At 29.7% G+C, this 18,284-nt stretch overlaps 3 protein-coding genes across 5 annotated transcripts; 1 reads left to right on the top strand and 2 right to left on the bottom strand.

Annotated features, from left to right (window-relative positions):
• Positions 1 to 1,084: 1,084 nt before the first annotated feature.
• On the top strand, positions 1,085 to 5,472 carry LOC112749991 (uncharacterized). Its single transcript, XM_025798462.3, has 6 exons — positions 1,085 to 1,676; positions 2,140 to 2,319; positions 3,279 to 3,405; positions 3,705 to 3,818; positions 4,718 to 4,890; positions 5,209 to 5,472. The coding sequence occupies exons 1-5, from the start codon at positions 1,383 to 1,385 to the stop codon at positions 4,831 to 4,833; spliced, it is 831 nt and encodes a 276-aa protein (XP_025654247.1). The 5' UTR covers positions 1,085 to 1,382; the 3' UTR covers positions 4,834 to 4,890; positions 5,209 to 5,472.
• A 403-nt stretch (positions 5,473 to 5,875) lies between these two features.
• Positions 5,876 to 6,897, bottom strand: LOC112748124 (uncharacterized). The gene is made up of 2 exons (XM_025796333.1): positions 6,865 to 6,897; positions 5,876 to 6,334 (listed from the first exon to the last, which is right to left on the bottom strand). Exons 1-2 carry the CDS (start codon positions 6,895 to 6,897, stop codon positions 5,876 to 5,878), a joined length of 492 nt encoding a protein of 163 aa, XP_025652118.1.
• Positions 6,898 to 8,720: 1,823 nt separating this feature from the next.
• Positions 8,721 to 12,967, bottom strand: LOC112749989 (cation/H(+) antiporter 18). Of its 3 annotated transcripts, none has more exons than XM_029293102.2 (4): positions 12,874 to 12,967; positions 11,571 to 11,819; positions 10,312 to 11,313; positions 8,721 to 10,204 (listed from the first exon to the last, which is right to left on the bottom strand). In XM_029293102.2, exons 2-4 carry the CDS (start codon positions 11,769 to 11,771, stop codon positions 9,056 to 9,058), a joined length of 2,352 nt encoding a protein of 783 aa, XP_029148935.1. In that variant the 5' UTR covers positions 11,772 to 11,819; positions 12,874 to 12,967; the 3' UTR covers positions 8,721 to 9,055. The 3 variants fall into 3 exon arrangements, with proteins under 3 accessions (XP_029148935.1, XP_025654243.1, XP_025654244.1); XM_025798458.3 differs by lacking the exon at positions 12,874 to 12,967 and adding an exon at positions 12,560 to 12,819; XM_025798459.3 differs by lacking the exon at positions 12,874 to 12,967 and adding an exon at positions 12,344 to 12,815.
• Between the last annotated feature and the right edge of the window lie 5,317 nt (positions 12,968 to 18,284).

Below are 18,284 nucleotides of genomic sequence, written 5' to 3'. Positions count from 1 at the left end.
ATATTTTTTATTTTAACAGAATATTCTCAACATATTCTGAGAATATTCTGTTAAATCAACACTTTTTAATTACAAATTTTAATTCTCCTTAAGAATCCAATTACAAACTTTTAAAGTGTAGGGACCAATTTACAATTTTGCTGAAAGTGTAGAGACCAACTGTGTAATTTAACCAATAAAAAAATAAATTTTTTTATAAGCAAATTAATGGTATAAAATAAAATATAATTGACATGACATAATATTTGTATGACATAGTTGTTGAAATAATAAATAAAAATTACATTAGTTCATCATAAATAAATATAAAAAATTACATTAGTTCATCATATATATATATATATATATATATATATATATATATATATATATATATATATATATATATATATATATATATCATACCAATAGATTGAATACATAAAAACTTTAATCACGTACAAAATTTAATCGATTGTATTATCATACCAATCGATTAATACGAAAATATTCTTAGTCACCTACAAAATTTAATCGATTGAATAAGAAAATATTCTTATTACTTTGTGAAATTCAATTGATTGAATTTTGAAAAAATATGCGATATTTTGGATATAATGGATCAAGAAAAAAAAAATGGCATTGCCAAAATATTTATGAAAGAAATATCTATTTTGTTGTTGGTTTTGTGATGAATAAGAAAATAATAATTTATAAAATAAAGGATAAATATAATAATTAAATAATATATAAAAAATTAAGTTGTAGTTAAAATTAAATAAAAATTATTTAATAATAATTAAAAAACTTAAAAAAATATGTTTTGGACTTGTTTAGACATTATTTTTAGAAAATAATTTTTTTAATGATCTTTTCTAAAAAGAATTTTTACAAAAATAAAAATAATTTTATATTTAAATATTTCTTATAAAAAATTTTTTGTCTATCATTATATTTAGATAAAATAAAATAAAAATATTTATTTATTTATTTATTACATAAAAATATATTTTTTATTTTTTACTGTTTTTTTTATTGTTAAAAATTTGTCAAATATAATAAAAAAATAATCTCTTATTTATTTATTTTTTATCAATTTAATAGCACGTAAAAAAATTATTTTATTCTGGGACTGACTGATCCTATGCCATCTCATATTGTAGAAGAGTCTGGAAATTCAACCACAGACCAATAAGAATGAATTCTCTCATTTTTCTTTTAACAATTAAAATAGTAAATTGTGATCTCTTAACAAGCCAAAGAATCCATTTCCCATACTAGGAGAAAAAAAAAAAACGTCAGAACTCACAAGTCACAACAAACCCGAGTAGTCCTAGCCCCTCACCTCACTTCTTTCCGTTATCATCGAAACAAGCCCCAATCACACTGAACCTTGAGAGAAAATGGTGGTGGTGATAGAGCAGCAAGAGACTGAGGATCGAAACGCGAATCCTTCCAACGCTGCCGGTAACGACGCTTCCGACGGTTTTGAAACGGCCAGCGACACCGACCTGGGCAGCGACACCGGAGGCGATGACGTCGGTGCTAGCAGCCATGATCAACAGCTCGAACAACCGCAACAGCAACATCAACAACAGCAGCCGAAGCCAGAGCATTCGGAGCCGGAACCTGAGCAGAGTGTTTCTCCAAGTAATAGTTTCTCTGGGGATCCCTTGATCAACGAGGAATTGGAGAAGGTTCGGTTTCAAAATTTTAGGGTTTTGATAATTTTGCATTTAATTTGGTTTCTTCTTTTAGCGTGATCATGTTCTTTGGTAGTAATTACTGTTTCTTAGTTTCATTTTCCAGTGTATTTATTCGTTAAAATGGTTTATAATAAAAAATTTACTGATTCTTTATTTTAATGGAGTGGTTTGATGCTATTAGGTTGCATAATAATATCAGGGAGTTTGAGTCTGAGCAGTAGTGATTTATAAATTGCACTAGAGAACATGTGAAGTCTCAAGATTATGTTCAATTGGTTAAGCAGACTAATTGTCTTCAGACTAATTGTCTTCAGACTAATTGGTTAACTAAAAACATGATCGATTATCTACGTAATGGTCCTGGTCTAAATTGAACCATTTGATGTGGTATTTAAAACATGCATTTTCATTTTAAGGTTAAAAATACACAAAATAGTTATGCCACATGCTGCAGAAAGCATTGGTTCAAGCAAATGAGGCAAAGGCAGAAGGGAACAAGCTTTTTGTGGATGGGAAGTATGAGGAAGCATTATCCCAGTATGAACTTGCTCTACAAGTTGCACCTGATATGCCTTCATCTGTTGAAATACTCTCAATATGTCATGCAAACCGTGCTGTGTGCTTTCAGAAACTGGTATGGTGTTCTTTCTTGCTATTAATGAGAATAGCATTTGTCAGCACCTTCTCCTATCAATTATTATGTTGTAAATCAGATGGACTATTTATCTCTATTTTTTTATTTTTTATTTTTCTAAAAAGCTTGATAACCTATGTCTAGTGGTCTGTGTGATTTGCCTACTAATTTGGAAGTGTATGATTAGGTATTTTTTTTATGGTTATTATTTGGACAGTTAAATTGTCATTACTCTTGAATTTAAAAGTTTTATTATACAGAAAACAGGGAATGCATAATTCTGGAAAATAAAAAAAATTCTATCTGTATACAAGATAGAAAGTAGAAGCTTTAAGCTTAATTCTCTCTTGTTACAGGGGTAAATTGGCAAACTTAATGATGTGGAGATTATAACCCAACCATAATTTCCTTGACATGTTCATTGTGTAAAAGTAATAGTGAAAATAGAAAAGGAAAATTGGAAACAATTTATTGTTTCAACTATTTCTTTAAGAAAATTGTGCACTAAACCAAACAAACCCTATAGCATTTTAACTATTTATTGATGTGCATTGGTCTGGTTCCTTGTAAGACTTGCGAATTTGAGGCTATTTACTAATTAAATATAATCTAGTTTAGTATATACATATTTATTACTTCCATAATGTAATTAGTCTATTCAAAACATGAACCCAACTTTGCTTAATTAAGAGGCCTGTTTAAAGTAAAAATATAATATGGGAGCTCACAAACTAGATACCTCATGCATCCATCCGAGGGGCCATTTTTGGCAAACAGGACCCTTTTAAGTGTGGTTCAACTCTTTCGTACCTCTTTTTTGATTTTCCAATCATATCTTTTGAAGTCATTTTAATCATAGATAAAGCTGGTATGGAATCTTGCATCATATTTGCCCTTTTATTTGAAATTGATTAAGTCAAGAATCTAATTTCCTTTAACTTATGCTAAACATATCCCAGGGAAAATATGACAACACAGTTAAAGAATGCACAAAAGCATTAGATCTGAATCCAGTGTATATTAAAGCTTTAGTAAGAAGAGGAGAAGCTCATGAAAAGCTTGAACATTTTGAAGAAGCCATTGCTGGTGAGTTCAGATCTTATATTAGGGGTTATTGAACTTTATTCTCTTTTGCACAGTAAGGGGGTAAGTGTGTTTCTCAAACTGGAAAGGTGCCACTGTTATGTGGTATTTGCCAACTTAGGGAAAGCCAGTATGAGTATCATTATGCATTCCTTATTGTTGGATCTTAATGAAGAAGTACATGTTTTGCATTCTGATGCCATTCAGATTTTTTTCCCCCTTTTCGCATCATTGAGTTCATTCATACCATAATTTTTTCGCCTTCACTAATTTTAGTTATTTTTTCAAATATCAATTGACAGATATGAAAAAGATCTTAGAAATTGATCCCTCAAATGATCAAGCTAGGAAGGCCATCAGGCGACTTGAGCCGCTTGCTGCAGAAAAGCGGGAAATGATGAAGGAAGAGATGATTGGCAAGTTTCTGTTTTCATCTTTATCTTGGATTTCAATTATAGTTGCCATTGTATCATGTACTTCGCATAGAACAGGGCATGGGCATTATTTCCTTACATTACCTTGATCCTTCATGCATACATTTATAATGTTACCCAAATATGATGCTCTTTTCTTTATTTCTTCTTGCTGCTGCAAAACTACCATCAATGACGGAAAAACATCCTGTCTCGGTTTCTGTGTATTTATTGGCACATTCATTTAGCTTTTTCGTCCATCCTTAAGATTTATTTGCAATCATGTGGTTGAAATTGGCTAAGTCCATATGTTAGTTTAGTCAGATGAAAATTATTTTATCAAAGGAATTTATGGATGCCTTACTACGATATTTCTAAGCATGGGATACCTAGGTGATAGAAAGATATACTATTATGTTTGAGTGATGATGTATGCAACTTTGGGTTTTCAGAGATTGCATTTTATCTTGTGGATATAGATTGTGTTTTCTTGAGAGTTTAGACTAGTATGCTCTGTGTTATGTGTGATGGGCATAGAGTTGGCATTTGTTAATTGGGATTTGGGAATCTTGTAGTTGGAGGAGAAACTTTAGGATTGTCTAGTTATATAAATTATCTTTTATCTTGAATTGCAGTCTTTGGTGCTTGATTTATTTATTGCTCAAACAAAACCTTTTGGATTCCAGGCAGAGCTGCTAGCTGCACTTGCATGTTAAGCCTATTATCTTCCTGGTTGTCTTTCATGTTAAACCTATTATCTGCTTCTTTACCTCTTGGTAGAGGCTGCAGAGTCTTATCTTCAGTTCCGAATATTTTCTATGTACTTACATTCTATAAACTATAATCCGGTACGATTTGCTATCTTCATTTTACTTGCACTGAAGAACTGTTTCTTGATGCAGCAAAACTAAAAGAAATGGGAAATTCTGTCTTGGGCCGGTTTGGGATGAGTGTCGATAACTTCAAAACAGTTAAAGATCCAAACACTGGTTCCTATTCTATCTCATTCCAGCGTTAAGCCTGGCAGAGCAAAGTCATAATAGCATTAAGAAAGATGCAGTCCATAATGATGCAGGTATGAGGCTTCATTGTGCATGCAAGACATTAGGAAAAGTTGAATGTTCTTAAAGGACTTTAGATCATCTAAAGTGAAAGTTTGTAAAGTGGAAAAAATGAGAGGTTAATCATTTTCAATTGAAGTTATTGATGGAAGGGTGATTATGACTAACTTCTTACTTACTTTCACATCTTTTTCACTCACCTAATAAATTTTTATCTCCTACTTTTAATTCAGTGGTGCTAAGCATTGGCTACTGGCTAGTCAAGTACTTCATGTCATAGCTAGAAGATGATGGAACTAATCTATTGCTACATTCTTTTTTTTTTTTCTTAGGCACCTTGGAATTCTGGGTTATTTAAGTAGTGAGGAAGTTGAACATTGCTAGAATCATGAGTAAGTGCAAACATAACGGTTCATGATGGCAATATCGAAGTGTTTTGGGTTTGTTCGCGGCTGCTTTTCATCACGGGTTTATTCATTGTGTTGTGTTAGTTATTACTGTTAGATGTGATTACTGATTAACTAACAAGTGGTTGTTTATTTGTTTTACAAAGGCCCTTAATTCATGCAGATAATATAAATTGAGTCTTTGAACTATACGTATATAATTTATGCTGATGTCACATCAATATATCATTTGATAATACCTGAGTTGGTGTCATATTGACTAAATGAAAAAAGAAAAAATTTCAGAAAAAAAAACAAGAGAGAAAAAGAAAAAATTTGAGGGGGGTCTCTCCTGTTTTAGGTGTGAATGTGAATCTGAAATATGATTTCATTATTCGGAAAAATGGAATTATTTTTTTCCAAGACGGTCAATTTCCCTTAAAAGCCAATTCCTCAATCTCAATGTCAACCTTGAGAAGCCTCATTCTATAAAAGGGAGCTTACAAATGGAGAGAGAAATCAAACTTTTGATATTTCTCTGCACCATTGGTCCTTGTCTCGATGTTTTGAGTGTCACTCTTCAGTAATGATATTTGTTGAGATGTGTCAACTGTCAAGTGTCAACACTGTTGAAGCTACTGCTTCTTCCAAGGCTTCTTTGCCAATCACCGAAACTTCTCTCATCAATATCCTCACTTAATCGGTAAGGAAACACACCATTATCTCCAGCAAATTCATGTTCGCCATTTGATCCAAATCCTTCTGAAATATGGCGGCTTGGGAAATACGCGAGATTCGCCGCAGTGATGAAGGTTGAAGGAAAAACCGTAGGAGGGGTCCACAGCGAAGAAGCAAATAGAAGATACGAGTGCTCAGCAGAAGCCCTCTTGGCGTTTCTTCTAGTTGTTCTCTCTTTTTTGTGAGCATTTTGGTGCCCCCTAAAGCTTGAGAACTGTAGAAAGTTCTTGAGCTGTATAGGCATCGAAAAACTCGATATTGCTGCATCGTCTTCTTCTGCTTGGCTTTCCTCTACTTTCACAACCGTTTCCTCAACTACTTCTATCTCTATATTCTGAAATGAAAAATACAACTAAAGAAAAGACAAAGAAGAGAAAATGCAGATTATAATTTGTATATTATTGAAAAGAAGGGATCAGGAACTGCTGTTAAGATTAAAAGCTTGATAATTTCCCACTACATGAAGTTTCCCAAATATCCTTATAAGATTAATGCATTTCTTTTTTTTTTTTCGGTGACTAATGCATTCCTTTGAGTTTTTTATTTTTAATATTGGAGTGGTAGTGGTGTTTTTTTAAAATGTGGATTGTTGGGGTGTTACTCAAGTGTGGGATCGTTTAATTAGAGAAGCAGAAATCGGACCGTCCGATTTATTAGAGGTGCAGAAATCGGACCGTCCGATTTGTAGAGGTGCAGAAATCGGACCGTCCGATTTGTGGGAAGTGCAGAAATCGGACCGTCCGATTTGTGGGAGGTACACAAATCGGACCGTCCGATTTGTGGTAAAAAAAAAAATTTTAAGGTACAGAAATCGGACCCTCCGATTTCTGTACTTCCACAGTTTTAAAAAACACCAAAAATTACAATGTTAAGGTATATCACCACTTCTACTTCCATAACAAAAAAAATTATTGCAATAGAAAATAAAAAAACTTTAATTTTGTATTAAAGAGAGTAAAATACTATCCCTATACTTCATTTTTAAAAGAAAAACACAATGTTTTTTTGTTAGTTTTAAAAGAATAAAATATCTTTATACGACAATTAACAATGTTTGATTTATTACAAAGTAGGATGAGTTCAATTGATTTTTAATGGGATTAAATATCTTTTTAGTTTATTTCAAAATAACTATACACTATTAGGATTTATTTTAAAAAGTAGGGGTGTTCATGGGTTCGAGTAATCCGATTGTCTGTATAAATCTGAACCAAATCGAATCGATTAAATTGATTCTGGAACCAATGGACAATTGAGTATAATTGAACCTAATCTGATGATATCTGATCGTGATTGGTTTGGATATTAGTTTTAGAGAAATAGAATCCGAAACAACTTGCGAATCCGATTACCCTTTTATTAAATAAAAAATATAAATTCTAATAATATATGTATAATTTTTATACTAATTAATCTAACTCTATTATAAGTTTATAATTGTGAATTTATGAGTATTTTCTTGTTGTTAAAATATTATTGACTTGTTAGTTGATATTACATGTTTATCATTATTTACATTATTTTTCTAAAAAAAATTTCATTTTTTCAATTTTTTTTTTAATTTCTATTTCATCGGGTACACAATTATCCAAATCAAATTAATCCGTTTTTAATTGGTTTGGTTTGATTCGGATACACAAAAAAATATAAAACCAAACCAATCCAAACCCATTACAAGTTAATTGGTTCAAGTTCTCATTTTATCCCAAACTCGAACTAATTCGACTCGTGAACACCCCTACTAAAAAGATGAATATACCCTCTTAGAATGACAGCTTTTCACTGTATCCAAAATTAGATACTAACTTTAATTTTATTTTAAAAGAGCTTAAGTACCATTTTAGAGTTAAAGCGTACAAATCAGTATTTTGAATTTGATTATAAAAAAACCAAAACATCCTTTTAATTAATTTTAAAATAACTAGAGTGTTATTTTACTGTCAATTTTTAAGAGGACTACTATATTCTTTTTGGGTTACAGTCGCTTCATTATATTAGAGATTAGAATTATACACAAGGTTGCTTAATTTCAAAAAAAAAAAACCTTCCTGCATACCAATTATGAATTAACTACTTCATTACTCTCTCGTACTAAGTAAAATAATATATAATTCCTTAGATATAAATGTTTTTATGCAAAAATATACTATCCGATAAAAACTGAATTTTAGGATTAGTCCTATAAAATTTCTTCTTTTTTTTTTTTCATTTTCTATCCCTCATCTTTAGGATTAGTCCTATAAATTTTTTTTTTTCTACCCCCTCATCCTTATAACATTGTTTGGTAATATATGTTAATAATTTTCCCTTCTTCTAGAAAATACTTTATTTTTGCACAAATATATTACAAAAAGAAAAATATTCACTTTATTATGAAAGTATGTGTTTTATAAGAATTTGCTTTTTTGGTATTGCAATTCATTACAACATATTAATGACATATTATGGCAAACAAAAAGTCCAAAAAAAAAAAGAGAATTTTTCATAAACCCCACGGGTCTGAGTCCCAGAAATTGGAAGCACTTAAGGTGGGTCAATAACAAAAACACTCAAAAATCATTAAACTTAATCCCACTTTTAGCCAACTCTAATTGTGTAACACATTCTGCACATCAACTGTCACCCCTCTGCGTTACTGCGCCTCCTTTCTGCAATAGATCTAAAAATCAAGGGAGACTAGTGGCAAGGGTTGCAAGCCTATAGTTGGCACATACTATCCATATGTGTGGATTACTTTTACTATCCACACCTTAAGAAAAATCCTTAATAGAATAATGAATTTGTTTCAAGTACATAAGGTCATTCAATTAAACATTTACAAGAGACTGGTTAAAAAATTCCGGTAAATTAACTGCAAAGCTTACAAGTGCCATGTAATCTCTGATGAATTCATGTTCAATCATCCTAAGTGAGAAGAAAAATTGTCTAAATGCCATTTAGACTTAGAAATTATTATCTTAGCCTTTCAGATATATACATCTAAACACTTGACAAGTTAAAAACCAAAAAGGATTTAAAATTGACCAAATCACTTGTTAACACAACCTTAACCAAATTATTGATGCTGATACTGCTGCATTACCAAGACGGATGCTATTGTCGGGCAATCTTGAGATACCAGCAAAGAACCAATTGGTCCAAGTTCCGGATATTCATTTCTCTTGAGAGCATATGCCAATTCACCTTGTGGCCTTCGACCCACAAGAACCAGATTGCAATGAGTGAACTCGCAGATCACAGCAACTGTTTCTGCTGCATCCTTTACTACTTTCTCTTCACATGTCACAGAATCATCGTTAGCTACTTTTGCCTTGAATTCATTAAGGAACTCCTCGTCCTCTGAGACTAATTTGGCGCTGGAAGAGGATTCTCCCACATCCACTCTAACGATATCTCCTGTGGTACTTGGTTCCACGACAAAGCCAAGAACCACCAATCTTATGCCAGGGTGCTCGGCCATTCGAGCACCATAAGCGAGGGCCTCGCGATCATCACTTCCACCAAAGAAAAGCACTGTAATGGAATAAGAAACATTGCTTGCAGATATATGGGATGTACCACCAAGGCCACGATCAACGAGAATTCCAACTGAGCATGGAGCATTCTCAAGGACCCTTCTGTTAACATATTTAAAATCACTTCTTGTTGTCTCTAATGAGCCATCCAATCTTTGGTGCTTATGAAACGGAAGAATGATTACTGCAGCTTTCTTTCCCCCAGCAGTTGCACAAATGTCTACGTGCATGTCTGCCATAGATGAGATTTCGGTCATTGGTTTGACAGACACTTGACTCAGTTGACGGTAAGCCTCAAATGCCACAATTAAATGATCAGCATCAGAGGGATGACCCTTATTCCAGAATGGCAACCCATTTTTCCTTGCCTTATGTACCATTAAGATTGTTGATGACCTCTCAGAAAATTCTCTGAGGTGCATTGTATACACACAAATTCCACCGGACTTCTGGATTCCTCTTGAGGCTTCAATCAAGTTTATCATTGATGGAATATTTCTTGCATTATGGAAACAGCAAAGAATCCTCAATTGGCTGTTTGTGTTCTTCCTTGCAATTGTTTTGTATTTGTAATCATCTATTTTTCCCCTTCTTGCAGGTTTATACACAGCCATGACAAGAGGAGTGGTAATGAATGTGGTAAATACTGCCATAAGAACCATAATGGCAAAGGTTTGATCATTTAAAACCTGCAAATTGCAAAAAGCACATATTAAGTTTTCATTTCTTTGATTGATAGAAACATATAACATGATAAAATAGTTAGTGAATATCAATAGCAAGAGAATTTTAATACCTTCCTATCTTTGCCAATGTTGAGAACAATCAATTCAACCAAGCCCTTACTGTTCATTAGGAATCCCAGAGCTAAAGCCTCCTTCAAGGGTACTTTACAGAAGAGTGATACAACAACGGTTCCAACAATCTTCCCAAAACAAGCAGTGAAAATAACTAAGGCCAGAATACCCCATGACTGCAGGCCGTGAATGGTGAATATGTTGGTCTTCAATCCACTTGACACAAAAAAGAGTGGGAGGAAAATGCCCGAAACAAGATCCTCTACTTTCTCCACAAGAGCACTGGTAAATGGTCCATCTTTTGGAATCAACACACCAACAACAAATGCACCAAACATGGCATGGATTCCAATAGCATCTGTAACAAAACCCGCGGCCAAAACAACAACTAATGTAGCACATATATATATCTCATCCACCGGCTCGCCTTCATTACATCGTTGTGTAATCCTTTTGAAAATCGGAGGGACAATGATGATTGAACAAAGAACAAAACCACATCCACATAAGAAGACCCACAATGACACTAGTGGAGACTCGCTATCGCTCGACAAGGCAACAGCAAGTGCAAGCAGAATCCAAGCAGCAATATCATTTACTGCTGCGGCCGACATAGCCATTCTACCAACATTGGTGGTTAGAAGTTTCAACTCGGCCAAAATACGAGCCAACACAGGGAAAGCAGTTATGGATAGAGCAACACCCATAAACACAAGAAATGCAGTACCATTTACACCTTTGGCAATTGTTTCTTTAAGAACAAATGATGAACCAATTCCCAAGGCAAAAGGTATACTTATTCCAGCAATAGCAATGGCAAGGGTCTGTTTTCCTGTTTGACGCAAAGATCTAGGATCTAACTCTAGGCCTGCAAGGAATAGAAAGAACAAAAGGCCAATATTTGCCAGAGTATCCAGTACTGTAAGACTCTTGGAGGGGAAAACAGCATTCAAATAGCTTTTATTTCGTCCTAATGCTGATGGCCCAAGTAATATTCCTCCCTGTCAATGAGAAGTAGTGTTAAATCATGGAGCATCATCTCTCCCTTTCAATAAACCTCTAATATAAGTCACAACTTAGTCCTTTCCTAAAGAAATTTCTAAAATGTATTGAACTTAATAACGCTTTTTATTTCCCTGCTGTATGGAGGGTAATTGTACAAATTGTATTACAAAAATCTTATGATAGATAAACATTACAGGTTAAATTCTAAATTCATTAGATAGTGCTGCAGATATTTTAAGAGAAATGAACTTACCACAATCTCTGCAATGACTCTTGGCTGCCTCAAAGGCCTTATAATATATGCCAATCCTCTTGTGACTACAAATACTAGGCATATCTGTAAAATAGCCATCGGGAGTGCAAAATCAAGAGGGTTATCTCCTTGAAACACACCATTTGATGTTGGTTTCATGGGTGGGGGGCAAGCACTTGCAGAAGTAGCATTGATAACCATTTTCACCACTGCAAAGTCCAAAGCTACACCAGACTCTCACTTAAATTTCTGCCAAAAATAGGAATCTTCTTTCAAATCTCTCATATAAGAACTGAAGATCTGGTAATCAAAATCAAAGTACGTGGGAATATATTCTTTTATTTAAATTTTCACATTCTCGTGACCTTATCAAGAAAAAGGACCCTAACTTCTAATCAGTAGTGACAATAAAAAACATGACAAGGTTTATGTGAATTTGTCAAACCAGAAGATCCATTCCCAAATTAAAGACCACTCTTTAGCGGGGACAGCATCTTTGGCCTGAAAACTCAAAACGCACTAAAATAAAAACCACTGAAACACAATCAAGAATGCATCTTTCTTTTCTCTAGAACTTTCTATGTTTCTATAGCAAACACTTTCAAGCAGTAAACAGAAGAGAATGGTCGTACACGAGAGCAGTAAACCAAAGATGATCGGTAGTTCATACAAACAGAAGTATCATTACTAATTCGATTATAATTAAGGTTTGAATCTAAGGGCTCCAAAAATGTCAAATAAAAATTCCTGAAGCAGAAAAAAAAAACGCTAACCCCACAAAACCGATTGCATGGCTGGTGGTAGTGGCAGACTGGCAGCGTGCAAGGAAAGAATTATAAGTACAAATTTATTACACCAATGGGAAACAAACAATACAAACTTACCCAAAACAAAGAAGTATAGTTGAAATTAACGTTAAAAAAAGAAATTAAATGACTATAACATTGATACATATGCAGAGAATGCAAAGAAAAATAACGCAGACAAACCAACGGAATGGTTAGAAGCTCAGATCGAAGTCAAAACTCAGTAGAAAAGAGAAGGCGCTGTATGTTTTAAAATTGAGAAGCCAGTGATCGAAGTTAACAGCATGCAAGAAAGTAGTACTCTATATATATATATATATATGGCCATATGAATAACTCTGATTTGGCTTTCCCCTACTTTACGCGGTTGCCGGTTATCTATGACGCTTTTTTTAATGGGAAATAGTAGGGCGACAATTTCGAATCACACTCCTTCAATGAACAATAAGTCAACCACCAAGAAACTTTATAAATAAAAGATTTCAAAGAAAGCATACATTGCACGTTACTCCAACAGCAGGAAGGCCTAGTGTGGAAAGAGCGCAGTAGTTAACAGATCACAAAGTGGTTCCTAGTCCTCGCCTTACTTGTACTCTAAAGTAACATGGAATTTTAGTATTCTTTATATAAGAAAAAGAAAACGTCTATATATAGAGTTTTAGTATTCCTTAAAAATTTTGTTTAGTTTCTATCTTTTCATTTTATTGTTTTAATTTAAATTTATTATATTTTTTAGTTGATATTAAATTATTACAAAATTATAACAAAAATAAAAAATTAGATAAAAAAATATTTTTTAATATTAATTTTAAAAACTAAAATATCTTTTAATATTAAATTTATTTAATTTTAATTAAAAATTTAATTTAATTATAAAAAATAAATTAATTTTGAAATTAATTTTAAAAAGATAAAAATATTCTTTTAAGATAAGAATTGTTTAATTATTTAAAATATTCAAAATTTATATTAAAAAAAATTTATTACTTTTTAAGATTAAAGTTATTTAATTTAAATTAAAAATTTCATTTAATTTAATTTTAAAAAAAGCACAACTCATTTTAGTTTAATTATAGAAAAACAAAAATATATCATCTTAGAATTAGAGTTGTTTAATTATTTTAAAAATTAAATATTTATATTTAATTATTTAAAGTTAAATTTTAAACACACTTAATTCATAGTTTCATACAAATAAATAGAAAATCAATCCCTATCCGATCCAAATCCTATTCGATCTGGACCTAACTTTATTTTTTTCTGTAGCTCATATGTTGCAGTACGTGATTTGATACTCGAATGTAATATGAAGTTTGAGTACTCTTTCATTATAAGAAAGAAAAACTGTCTATATATGAAATTTTAGTACTCTATAATCAAAAAGAAAAAAAAAATAAAAATTTTGTTTAGTTAAAATCCTTTTATTTTATTGTTTCAATTTAAATTTATTTTATTTTTTAGTTAATATTAAATTATTTCGCGTTCTTAAAAATGATTAGGTAACGTTTTAAAAAAAACAGAAATTGAGAGATTAATAATAAAAGACAGAGATTAAGAGACAGCAATTGAAATAAATTTTAATATTGTGTTTTGTGTAAAAAAAAAGAGATAAAGACTAAAATAAGAATAAAATTTTAATTTAATTTGTACAAAGAATAAATTAAAATTAATTAATTGAAATGAATTTTAAAATATTATTAAAATTTCAATTTCTGTGTTCCCATTTTTTAGAGGTACTAAAATATAAAATTTTAAAGATAGAAATTAAAATTTTATTGCCAATATCTCAAACAACAAATATAATATTGAATTTCAATTTTTCAATTTTTATTTAATTTTAATATCTCAAAATAAACACTATCTATCAATCAAAAATCTGCATTATTATTATTATTATTATTATTATTATTATTATTATTATTATTATTATTATTATTATTTAGTTGATTAAATCCCAATTATATATATTATTCAATGTTGTTACGAAATTAAAAGAAGTAAAACTTATATTACTGAAGAACTTACATGATATGTTGGGGCTTCCAAATGACAGAGTAAGCGTAGAAGTTCTTGGTGGGATCGAACCAAAGAGTCACTGCTTAAGTTTTTCAAGAACTCGAAATCAATTTCACCGTGTGCTGGCAATTGGGCTTGTGATGACAATTGCACCAACACGTAGGTACAATTAATTTAATTAAAGGATAAATTAAAAGAACATGTTATATATTCGATAAAGAATAAATTATATATTTGTTAGTGAGTTTAATTTTAATATATTGATAGTATAAATTTTTTTTATATAATTACACTCGTTTTTTTATCATTATTTATGCGGTTAATGTAAAAAATAATTATTTTTACTGATGTGATATTACATAATTGGATGCACGTATAAAATTATTTCACACTAGTGCATTAAAATTAAATTCTTTTTTAATATACTGAACTTTTTTATATTTAATTTTATTCAATAATATTAATTTTACAATAAATAATTATTTAATTATTTTTAATCATATTTAAATAAATTATTTTTAATTATGTTATTTTCATTTTAAATAAATTTAATTTTTAATTTTACTCTTAATCACATCACTTCTATTTTAAATAAATACCTATAATAAAAAATTATTATTATTAAAAAATAAAATTAAATTTTATAATTATTTTTTCTCCAGAATGAACAAAAGATAACAATAGCATGAGTAGCATATTTTTATATATAATAAATAATTGTAATTAGTTAAATTTTGTTTACTTTAAGGCATTCTAAGGTAAATTTTCAATTTTAGTTTTCTTTTAATTTTCTCATCAGTTCCTCCATTTATATCAATAATGTATAAATCTCAGGCATCATTAGAAAAACCTCTAACTTAAAACACTCAATAGACCTCCACACCAATATGAATTTTAAGTGTGCAAGTACATTCAAGTTTGAGACCAGACCACAATCGTTATTACCATCCAGTTTGTAGTTATGTCTTAAAAATACATGAGAAGAAATGAGCTACTTGAGAGCATTTTTTTTTTAAGTTCAGGGTTCTTTTAAATGGGATGGAATGGTCCGGCTTCTTGATTCCATTCTTTCTTGTTGCAAAGATCTTGACTTCCGTCGATATTGGACAAGATATGATCATCATTCTCACCCGCTTCACTCCATATTATGTTGGCAAGATGAAAAAAAATTCTAGTCTAAAATATCCAAAACAGGGAGTTAACTTTATAGTAACTTGATACCCATTTTGCAAAGCAAGAGATCAAAGTTTGAAAAATGCAATTGAATATAATAGAACAATAATTACAAAAGAAGATGAGGATAAGGAATCCTCTAAAGACTAACCTCTGTTTATATTAATTATAACAATACAACTCTTATCTAAATAAAAAAATAAATAGCCGTAAAATAATGGTATTTATAACAAAGTAAACAAGCATTATAAAGACAAAATGTCAGCAATTGCATTTCAATCAATTGGCATTTCGACTTACAAATTTATTTTTTAAGAACTAATTTGATTAATCAAAAACTTTGTAAACAAATTCAAAGATTAGATAACCTTTTAAAAATGAGTGAATATTAACCCATAACCTTTTAAAAGATCAATATTTTAGTGAAAAAAATTAGGTAGTATATTTCAAATCAAAGATAAAATATTCTCTATCAACACTATATAAATAAATATCAAAATTTAAATGTGAACAATAAATTAGTTATCTTTCAAAATGAAATTTAAGTTATGTAATTGTGAATCTATATTTTTTATTTGAAAAATGGTTATTGAACTTCTTTTGATATTTATTCAATTTTAGTTCGGGCCACACCCAATTTATATTGTTATTTAAATGCTCTCTAAAAAATATATAATGTATATAACTATAATTAAACTCACTTTTCTTTTGAGACATTAGAAGAGTAGAATTTAGTAGAATTTATTATCAAACACCACGTTAAAAGGTCCTAACAAACTCTTCATATAACGAACATAATAATTATATGGTAAAGATGTAAGTTTATAGATTTTTTCTTTAATAGAATGAAAGAGAGATTAATAAAAGTAGGATCCACATTTTGAATAATAATAAAATAATAAAAAATAACTATAAAAGGAATTATATTCTCTCTATACCATTCTAATCTGTATAGTAGAGTGCTCCAAATAATAAATCACAAATAAATTGGATGCAAACAAATGGATAATGGAATCTAAATAACCCATCTTTACAATATTATTACATCATACGTGTTATTCCTTCAATCCACTTGACACAAAATAGAGTTGGAAAAAAAATGGCCGAAACAAGATCCTCTACTTTCTCCCAAATAACACTGGTAAATGGTCCATCTTTTGGAATCAACACCGCAACAACAAATGCACCAAACATGGCATGGATTAAATCAACCCCATCTTTTGGATCAGGCCGGGTTTTCGGGCTAAGTCGGGCCATAAACACTCTTATTATCAACCAATAATCAGCTTCGTTATTATTTAGTTGATTAAACCCTAATTATATATACTAGTGGCTCAACAATTCGTGCCTGTTCAGATTAATTTTTATAATTTTATTTTTTATTTATAAATTATTAAATAATTAAAAAATTTAAAAATATGAAAATTTTATAGATTATTTAACTTTTAGAATGTATAAAATTTATAAATTTAAATTAAATAAAATATTAAAAAATTTATTATGATGTTATTATATATAACAAAATTAAGATAAAGATCTACAAACATTATTTATAATTTAATTATTTATAAACGTTGTTAAATTTATTTAGTAATTTTTTTAACAATATTTAATTTAAAGTAGAAATAAATTTTTATGCAATATTGTCTTTATCTTCATATATATTTTTAATAAATAAAAAAATATATTTTTTAATTTTATTAATTTTTAAAATTATCTTTTTGGTTTCATTATTTTTTAATTATTAATTTATATTTTTATTAAATTTTTTCACTGTGTCACATACTATTCTTTTCTCTTACTATTATTCTTTATACACATATCTAGTATTGTCTCATCGCCACTGTTATATTACCTTATTCTTTCCTCTTTTCTTGTTTTCTTCTCCTTCTTCTTCTTCTTCTCTTTCCATCTTCTCTTCACTCTATCATAATTAATTATCACCCAGGACTATTATTATAACTCTTAATCTTATCTATCATTTTGATCTATAACAATCTATTATGATAATTTTTATGTGTTGTTAAAATTTTGATAAAATAATTTTTTTGTCTCTCTTGAATATCTAGATGTATAAAAATTATAGTTATTTTCTTAATTTGCCTGATAAGTCATCTTATTAATTTATTAAAAAAAATTTATGACATAAATTATTCAAAATTTTTGTTCAAATGATCAAAATTTGTTGTCAATAATCCTAAAAATTAATATCAAAATATTTATTTTTAATTAATGTAATAAGTAATAGTACAACATTATAAGTTTTGTAACTAATAATTATAAATTTTAGTTGCAATTTAATATAGTACATCATTGCTTTTCATATTGGATTATCACTATATAAGTTTCATATTTATTTTATTGTGCATATTAATTAAATTGTACTTTATTATTTTATTTTATATGTTTTAAAATAATGTGATTATACTATAATAAGAATGACATTAGTTTTCATAATCTAATATGAATCTTCTTACTATTTTGTTTGTCATATGAATACTGGCATTTTTTATTTATAAAATAAAAAAAATTATTATTTCCCCAACATGATTTTTGGACTTTAATTCTTCAAATAAGATTTTTTTTTGCATTTAAGCAAGTTCGCCAGACTCGGCGAAGTCCTTTTTAAGTTTTTTCAATTTCGCTTTTTAATCCATTATCATCATCTCCAAATAATATATAAATCTACAAACAGTATATATGAATACACAAAAATAAA

Source organism: Arachis hypogaea, chromosome 15 (genome assembly GCF_003086295.3).
Source record: "Arachis hypogaea cultivar Tifrunner chromosome 15, arahy.Tifrunner.gnm2.J5K5, whole genome shotgun sequence".
In the NCBI taxonomy this organism is placed as follows: domain Eukaryota; kingdom Viridiplantae; phylum Streptophyta; class Magnoliopsida; order Fabales; family Fabaceae; genus Arachis; species Arachis hypogaea.
The sequence above is the reverse complement of the archived record's forward strand: the minus strand, read 5'-3'. Positions and strand labels throughout refer to the sequence as shown.

Coding starts and splice junctions, on each gene's coding strand:
- LOC112749989 (XM_029293102.2), bottom strand. CDS start 11,771: ATGGTTATCAATGCTACTTCTGCAAGTGCTTGCCCCCCACCCATGAAA. Junction 11,314..11,570: donor GAGTCATTGCAGAGATTGTG/GTAAGTTCATTT, acceptor TCTCATTGACAG/GGAGGAATATTACTTGGGCC. Junction 10,205..10,311: donor ACATTGGCAAAGATAGGAAG/GTATTAAAATTC, acceptor TGCAATTTGCAG/GTTTTAAATGATCAAACCTT.
- LOC112749991 (XM_025798462.3), top strand. CDS start 1,383: ATGGTGGTGGTGATAGAGCAGCAAGAGACTGAGGATCGAAACGCGAAT. Junction 3,406..3,704: donor TTTTGAAGAAGCCATTGCTG/GTGAGTTCAGAT, acceptor ATCAATTGACAG/ATATGAAAAAGATCTTAGAA. Junction 3,819..4,717: donor GATGAAGGAAGAGATGATTG/GCAAGTTTCTGT, acceptor TTCTTGATGCAG/CAAAACTAAAAGAAATGGGA.
- LOC112748124 (XM_025796333.1), bottom strand. CDS start 6,897: ATGGAAGTAGAAGTGGTGATATACCTTAACATT. Junction 6,335..6,864: donor TGGTGATATACCTTAACATT/GTAATTTTTGGT, acceptor TTTTCATTTCAG/AATATAGAGATAGAAGTAGT.